This window comes from Pituophis catenifer, unplaced genomic scaffold, assembly GCF_029215685.1.
Source record: "Pituophis catenifer annectens isolate HBS135680 unplaced genomic scaffold, rPitCat1.0.hap2 SCAF_1, whole genome shotgun sequence".
Taxonomy (NCBI): domain Eukaryota; kingdom Metazoa; phylum Chordata; class Lepidosauria; order Squamata; family Colubridae; genus Pituophis; species Pituophis catenifer.
This window is the reverse complement of record NW_027256881.1, coordinates 217,556,029-217,564,804: the sequence shown is the minus strand read 5'-3', so window position 1 is coordinate 217,564,804 and position 8,776 is coordinate 217,556,029. Positions and strand designations below refer to the sequence as shown.

Here is an 8,776-nt window from a genome sequence, read left to right as displayed (position 1 = left end):
TGCAGGCATTAAATACATACATTCATTGTGAAGCCAGCAATGGAAATAAGGTAGATAAGGTAGATTACTTTCACCATTCTGTTCAGTAAAAGCTGAAATTTACGTACTAAATTTTTAGTACGTATTTTAAGTTCAACTGAAGCCACTCCAAAAGCACTTTAAAAAAACAACTAAGTATTTGGAATTATTTGCAAATTGTGTCCTGATCAATTTTGTTCCAGAAAATTATTGTCTGGAAAATAGATTTGATCACAAGATTTTTTTTAAAAGTGAACACACAGGCTTTCATTATCACTAGGAAAAGTCTTATTTTTCAATAAATTGTGTAATTAACTTGTTTTCTCTTTTCTACTCACTACTTAAAAGTTGCATTAAACAATACCACTGGGCCCCCCATGATGCTAATATCATGTAAGTCTACATTTAAATTTAACGATACATTGAGTAACTTTGATTTTCTTAAAATGGCATCATGGGAGTGTATCAATTGTAACAGTTCTAATTCTGTTGTGACTCACCTTTCCTACTCACTGTGATAATTGATGAATGCTTATTGCACACTTGAGAAAACCGAGATGATACATTTTTGTATTTATATGCAAATAGGAATATATGCTGCTCGCCTATTCAGTCCAATTGTTTCCAACTTATCCATATGAATACTGCAATTGTGGATGTCAAAGCCGTTTTAAAAGTTTAAAGTTTGAAATTTTGTGGCTCTCATAATACTGGAATTTGGACACCTGTTGTCCCTACAGGGGGTGCAAAAGCGCAGCTGTTAAAGACGCTGAGCTTGTCAGCTGGAAAACTGACAGCTCAGGTTTGAGTCCTGAATTCTACTGTGTGATGAAGTGAGCTCCTGTTCCTGCCCCAGCTCCTGCAAACCTAGCAGTTCGAAAGCATGTGATTAGATAAACAGGTACCACTTTGGAAGGTAACATGTGTTTCATATGCCTCAGTATACAGTCATGCTGGTCACATGACAGTGGAAATGTTGGCTCTCGCAGCTAAGAAATGGAGATGAGCACTGCCCCCTAATCTTGGACGTGACTGGACAGGAGAAACCTTCATCTTTTTGTCCCTTACATCGTCATGAACAATGTTATTGAATCTCAGTTCATGGAAGATTTGTGAAAGTTTTAAATGGCCATGTAGTCATCCATACTAAGGCAAAGGACTAGTGATGCTATAGCCTATACTATATATAGCCTACTATACTCCATAAGCTTTTGGTGGACCATGACTTGTTTTGTCAAAATACACAAAAACACCTTTCATGTAGTAATACATTTGTTAGCTTTTAAGTTGCCAGAGGGTTTAATCCAGCCATCAATCCCTCTGGAAAACTCAATAAATTAATGAGCTGCTAGCTTAACTGCCCCTCTGCAGAAAGTTATTTCTTTGAGCACGCCAAGATACATACTGGTTTTGGATCATGTTCAATGCATTTATTTCAGAAGACTGCATGGAATAAAAAACATTACCACAAGGCTGGACACTTTTTGTCCGAGGTGATGAAGTGTACTGGAGAGATTAATATTCCTATGGAAACACCTTCAAACAGATAATTGAGGTTGCATCTGATTCAATGAAATGAAATGAAATAAATATTCCTTCTATCAGTTTCTATTTGCATTTCCACAAAAATACATTCAGCTAAACATGGCATATAGAAGCAAGAAACCAGTAAATGACAGTAGGGGGTGTCATTTGCAAATTTGATGCCCCTCTGCAAATCATTATTCCACACCAATATACATACTTCCAATAAACTTTTCACTTTTTGCCAGATATAAAATTACTTTGTCCTCTTTACAAATGCACCATTTTCAAACTACTGGAGCTAATAACACGTGTGGATTAAGCAGTAAACTTCAGAACATAATTTACTTAACCATATGTTAAATTTGTGCTAAAACATTCCACCTACAAAAAATGACAGAAATAACCTGTCTATGGGAGGTGCTTCTGTACAGGAAGACTTTCAATTTAATGTACTATTTACACCACTTTTTTAAAGGTTACTTATAGGTCCTTTATAAAACAAACATTTTATATATTATACAAGATGGGAAATGGATTTTGTAACCCAGATGTTAAATAACATGAGCACGTGAATATCTATAGAAAAGCCTAACTCTTCATAGTTAGAGTCAACATTACTGTCAGAATGGAACCATGATTTCCACAGGACACCCGTGTTTTTGCCAGACATACTGCTACATAAGTGCATAATATAAATCAACACATTAAACCTCAATCCTTTTTTGGCTTTTAACTGTACATGAACACTTTGTGCTTATTTTGACTGTGCAGCTTAATATGTGTTGCTTGATATATATACATATATATATAAATAGAGAGAGAGAGAGAGAAACAGAGAGAAAGAGGGAATGGGGAGAAGGAGAGAGACATATTTTAAATACTTCAATAAAACTATGAAATTAAACCATGTCCTAAAATTTGGGAGATTGAGCAGCTGAGGGGGTGAATTGCACCTTTTATTGAAACTGTGGCATCTCGTAGGAAGAAAATACTTCATATTTTTAATACTGAATCAATAAAAATAGCAAATCTGATCTGTTGGTAACCATGTGTAAACACCCTTGACTTGACAAGACACTAATGAGGTGCTACCCTTCATCCATTGTGAATTTTAGGAATAACAGAACTAAAAGATTAGTCCCTTTTCCTGGAGAAACTCAAGCTCCATGGTATCTGTTTGTCTCTAAACAGTCAACAGTCACAGTCAGACTGGGACTCTTCTTAATTTGGCCCCTTTAAATGGGCAGCTGTCAAGTGACTTGAGAGGCCTGATCACTTACAACATGTAGCAAAAAGGATTAGAAGTCTTATTCATTTCTATTGCAGCTTGCTGGATTTGGGGGAGCATATGCCAAATGTGATTGGAGAGATCCAAGCAGTGCATGTATTTGCCTATTTGTACAGATTGGTTTCCCCTTGAATGATGATGCAAAAATAACATGAACAACAGCAAAATTCAATCTTGCAAGTAGGACTGGCCCCACTTGCCAGGACGTAGGATGTTTTCAAATCCTGCAAAATGTATTCAGTCCAATAGCTGAGTTGCCTTCATTCAAACATTTCATAATGACGTGTTTGCCGTACACGGGGAACCATATCCATAAGCAGCCTGAAAATAAAAGCAAGTCCAGATCAAGGGCAACAGTTATACATTGCAAAGATCAGCCATAAATTTCTGCATTCTCCTAATTAGTAGTTGTCTATCCCCAAAACAGGAAATTAATGAGAGGTCTTTAGTGCTCTCTGAGCTTGATTTTTTTTTCATGCAGACATTTCATTACCCAACTAGGTAACATCATCAATTTTTGTTACATTAATGACATTATCCATTATCCAACTTGGTAATATCATCTCTCTTTTTTTAATTATTATTTTATAACATATAAAAATTCCATTTTCAATTAAACAGTGCATTGTCTGGGTACAAAAAATTTTAGGAAATAATAATCAAAGTATTTACAACCAAAATGTTCATTGCATGGTTCATTAATTGAAGAAGAAGAGGGAGGAGGAGGAGGAGGAGGAGGAGGAGGAGGAGGAGGAGGAGGAGGAGGAGGAGGAGGAGGAGGAGGAGGAGGAGGAGGAGGAGGAGGAGGAGGAGGAGGAGAAGGAGAAGGAGAAGGAGAAGGAGAAGAAGAAGAAGAAGAAGAAGAAGAAGAAGAAGAAGAAGAAGAAGAAGAAGAAGAAGAAGAAGAAGAAGAAGAAGAAGAAGAAGAAGAAGAAGAAGAAGAATTTTATAAGATACATCAACAAATTGCAGCTTCCTGCAATAACACCAGTGGAACTGCAAAAAACTGCGCTACTTGGAACATCATACATCTTAAGAAGGTACATGATTGATACCTAGGATACTGGCAGCAACCCGTATCAACCATTAGCACCAGTCAATGGTATTTGTGATGCATTTTTGAATGTTCAGTTGACTGAGTTTCGTGTTTAATGAATAAAGTAAATAATAATAATATTTACTTATCCATTTTAACAAATCTCCCTTATAACATTAGTCCTTTTCTTATATTTCCATGTTTCTAACTTCTGTTTTTATTAGCTAACCATTGATAAAATAAGTCCCATGTCAAAAAATATTCAGGTTTTTCCTTTCCCTTAATTGTAAGTGTTAATCTATCCATTTCTGCATATTCTAACATTTTTTAAATTGCATTTTCCTCTGTAGGGATCTCTTCACTTTTCCATTGTTGTGCAAATACAATTCTAGCTGCAAGTTAGCACACGTAAAATCAAATATGTAGTCCTTTTATCATACTTTTCTGACAAAATGCCCAACAAAAATATTTCTGGTTTTAGATCTATATGTTGTTTATCATTTTTTCAAACCATGTGTGTATTTTCGTGCAATATTTTTTTGCCTTTGGGCATGTCCACCACATATGATAGTACGAACCAGCATTTCCAACACTTCGCGGACATGTCCTTAAACATCTCTGCCAACCTTGTTGGTGAAAAATGCCATCTATAAAGTATTTTATATAAATTTTCTTTATATGCCATTGACATCATTAATTTATAATTCCTATCCCACAATTTCTGCCATTTATCCAGTTCGGCAACATCATTTCTGATGATGTTACCTTGCTGGGTAATGAATTGTCTGCAAAGAAAACCACCAAGCTTCAGAGAGGCTCCCACAGTTCATCCCTGATATTCTTTTCTATTGGTAACAGGACATATATATATACATACACACCCACAGCATTGAATAAATGGCACATGGGAAAGACTCCTTCTTGCCACAATCATGGAGCAACATTAAAACACAAGTGTAAAATGATTTCTAAAAAAAAAAAAAAAAAGGTTTCACTCACTTGGCACCATAAGCAAATATTGTAAGTCCAATCAGAACTCCTATACTTCCATCCAGGTACCAAACAGAAGCATTGTGCTTAAAAACCTCTGCACTCAGGAGGATGGAAAAGCCCATAATTCCTCCTACCAGAGAGTTGAAACCTACAATGAAATAAATTAATATTAGGCCCTTCTAGCAAGAACAGGGAAGTCAAGAAATAGCCAATGTCAATGGATGCAAGATTTGTATACTGTTATGCCTGAGCTCAGGACCCCAGTGCCCGCTAGCAGAATTACAACTCCCCAAAGCTTTAAAATGTAGCCCGTGACTAACCAAAGCCCACTTCAGAGAGGGTTTTTTACAGCTCAGAAACCTAATCCAACATATCATAAATCTTTGTTGTCTCAATTCACACACTGAGGTTCCTATTAACCCTTTAACTGTCCTCATCCTTTGCAACTGCTGCCTTAATACGGCCATCGATGCAAGGCTATGGAATTGGAAGTCTTGTTTTTTAAATAGCCAGTTGCACCCCAACATTAGACAAAACAATTTATTTCATCAGTGCTGCTGCACTAGAGTTGAGTTCTGGGTCTTTAAGGCAGGGCAGTGTCAAATTCTGTGGACTGCATTTGAATTCATACCGACCATCTGTTTTCTAGAAGCTGGAGCCGTAACTTCACTAACTCTGCAGTAGATCCAATCCTGCAGGGACAACATGACAGCTATGCAAATATGGCAGAGGAGGAAAATGAAGCTTGCTGCCAAGGAAAGTCTATTCAGTTTTGTAAAACAAACAAACAGCACATTCATGCTGGCTGTAGATGGGGGTTAGAAAACACACAGCCCCAACAGCAGAAACATGGTGCAGCAAGAAGGAAAGGCTAGCAGGGTTTGAAATTTCACCAGTGTTTATAAAATAATTGCTTGAACTCATTACTGACAGAAAGGCTACTGACAACCGAAAGGTTGTTCTTTTGTGATTTTCTTTAATCAACTTTCTTTCTTCCACCTTCCAGTGTTCTAGTTTACTTTATTGATTAGCACTTGGGCCATATCAAAGTGCAGAGTTCCAGACATAAATTATTACTAAAATCTGATGAAAAAAATTTAAAATCTTCCAATAAACCTCCATCTCATTCCTACAAGATGCTCCCAATTCACCCCATCCCACAATCAAATATAGAATAGAATAGAATAGAATAGAATAGAATAGAATAGAATAGAATAGAATAGAATAGAATAGAACAGAACAGAACAGAACAGAACAGAACAGAACAGAACAGAACAGGTTGGAAAGGACCTTAGAGGTCTTCTAATCCAACCCCCTGCTTAGGCAAGAAACCCTATACCATTTCAGACAAATGGTTATCCAATCTCTTCTTAAAAACTTCCAGTGTTGGAACATTCACAACTTCTGAAGGCAAGTAATTCCACTAATGGTTCTAACTGTTAGGAAATTTCTCCTTAGTTCTAGGTTGCTTCTCTTCTTGATTAGTTTCCACCCATTGCTTTTTGTCCTGCCCTCAGGAGCTTTGGAATATAGCTTGATTCCCTCTGCTTTATGGCAGCCCCTGAGATATTGGAATACTGCTATCAAGTCACCCCTAGTCCTTCTTTTCATCAAACTAGACCTACCCAATTCCAGCAACCGTTCTTTATATGTTTTAACCTCTAGTCCCCTAATCATCTTTGCTGCTCTTCTCTGCAGCATCTCAACATCTTTTTTGCATCATGGCGACCAAAACTGGATGCAGTATTCCAAGTTGGCCTTACCGAGGCATTATTAACACTTCATGTGATCTTGATTCTATCCCTCTGCAGCCTAGAACTGTTAAATTAGTCAGTTCTCACTCACAGCAATTCAGGCTCAAACAACACATACAAGGTTTAACCAGTAGGACAGAGGGCCCTGTATGGCGCAAAAGGGAACAAATGGGCACATTGACTATACAACGATTGGGGGGAGGAGAAAGGAGAGAGAAAGAGAGAAGGAGAAGGGGGGGGAGGTTTTAATTTGTGCTTTTGGATTGTCAAGAGACCAGAGGGATTCTCCAATGGTGATAATTGCTCCCAAGAGCTCCAACAGAGTTCATGAGGAATTCCATACTCCATGAATCCCCCATTGGAGTTGTGAATGCTAGGCAGTGACTAATAACAACAGAATTCTCAAAAAATAAAACTGAAAATAATTGTCATATTTCAGCTCTGTTCTTCAACTTCTGGCCATAAGATGTCAGCCTGATCACATCTCTCCCCCACATCCATAAATCCAGATTAGCCACAATCTGATATTTATTTTTTATTAAATTTAAACACCACCCACCTCACTGCCTAAGTGACTCTGTTATATGCATGATTAATTCCTTTGGCACTCCCAGGTATCACCTCTCCCCACTATGACAGTCTCTCTCTCTCTCTCTCTCTCTCTCTCTCTCTCTCTCTCTCACACACACACACACACACACACACACACACACACACACACACCCCTCACTCCTGCCGTTTGGTTTAAGACAAGTGATTACAATAAAAATCCTCTAAAATTAGCAACATTCCCTCTATTGGCCCCACCTTCAGTGTTAACATATTCAGAAGTGCTCTTCTGCAGCATGTCCAAATAGGTTGTCTATCTCATCAATATCCCCCCATATGTTAATTAGGCTTACTGACAAGCTTAATTGACATATTTAATGGTCTTTGTGGACTTCACAGACATTTTAAATGCATTTCTCCAGAAGCAACTGAAAATGACAATTCTATAAAGACAGAATTAAAATCTTATTGGAACTAGTAGCATATCTCATATAGACTGAGTGGCATATACATGGCGACTTTATATGCTATGACAATCATTCTGAGACCACCCCAACATCATCTTGAAATTATACATGTGCCATCTCAAACTTATATATGTGCCATCTATTTACAAACAACACAACTTCACAGCAATCAAAGTGAAAGCCATTTTTTCAACATGTCTACCAGTATGTAATCACCAGCTGAGCTTGACTCGAAAGAGACTTTAAATTTAAATTAAGAATTTTGTACACAGAGATTACCCTATTTTTAATGTCTTGTAAATGAGATCTTCATTTTCCAGAGATTCTATTCTATTCAAACTAATGATGCAAAATTAGAGAAATCTGGCCTTAGCTATATTTAACTAAAATAGGTTAAACACATAGACAGCAGACTAATTACACAGTTCACTCCTTAATTTTGTTAATGGGAAAAAATAGCAGCAGTGCAATTATCACAAGCATATAATTAAAAGAAGAAAGAGAACATTCTCAGCTATTTGCAAAAAAACAGAAGTCTGTTTGCTCTGAGCTCAGAAAATAGGGAGATGCTACAGTATTAGTAAAGGGTCTAACATGAATGTCAAGAGGGTTTATTTCTATTTACTAAATTAGATTTTTCCATGTAGAACTGTGCTTAAAAACAACAGAATATTTGTCCCACTTCTATTCTTCTATATGTTTTAAGGCGACTCTTATTAACCAGATCTGTAGTTTTTGCCAACAGCCAAATTAAATAAAAATTCACATCAGAAAAGAATTTTCTAATATTATATATTTTGTAGTAATGCCTATCGGTTTAAAATCAGATAAATGAATGTTTGCGGCTGCCCATGTCCAACATGGCATCCATTTCAGAAACAGACTTTTCAGACCGAACCTACCGTATCACAGACTCTCTAAATTTCAACTCTGTCTCCAACACCATCTCTCACACTTAAATTTTGTTAATTGAGGGATAATCAAATTGATGAAAGCTCCTGCAGGATTAATAGTAATAAATCCATATTTATTGCAAAAACTTTTTGGGCTGAATCACTCTTTCAATCTGTTTATTTGATTATTTGTATTTATTTCACATTTCTGTACCACCATGTCCCAAAGAGGAACTCCCTTGGAAATTACC

General features: G+C 36.8%; 1 protein-coding gene across 1 annotated transcript in view; it reads right to left on the bottom strand.

Annotated features, from left to right (window-relative positions):
* Positions 1–3,093: 3,093 nt before the first annotated feature.
* The window catches only part of TMEM163 (transmembrane protein 163), an 88,640-nt gene continuing 82,957 nt past the window's right edge, over positions 3,094–8,776 (bottom strand). Inside the window, exons 7-8 of the mRNA XM_070947545.1 lie at positions 4,869–5,010; positions 3,094–3,154 (exon numbers count right to left, since the gene is read on the bottom strand). Of these exons, the coding sequence (XP_070803646.1) occupies positions 3,094–3,154; positions 4,869–5,010 (203 nt within the window). The remainder of the gene's footprint in view (positions 3,155–4,868; positions 5,011–8,776) is intronic.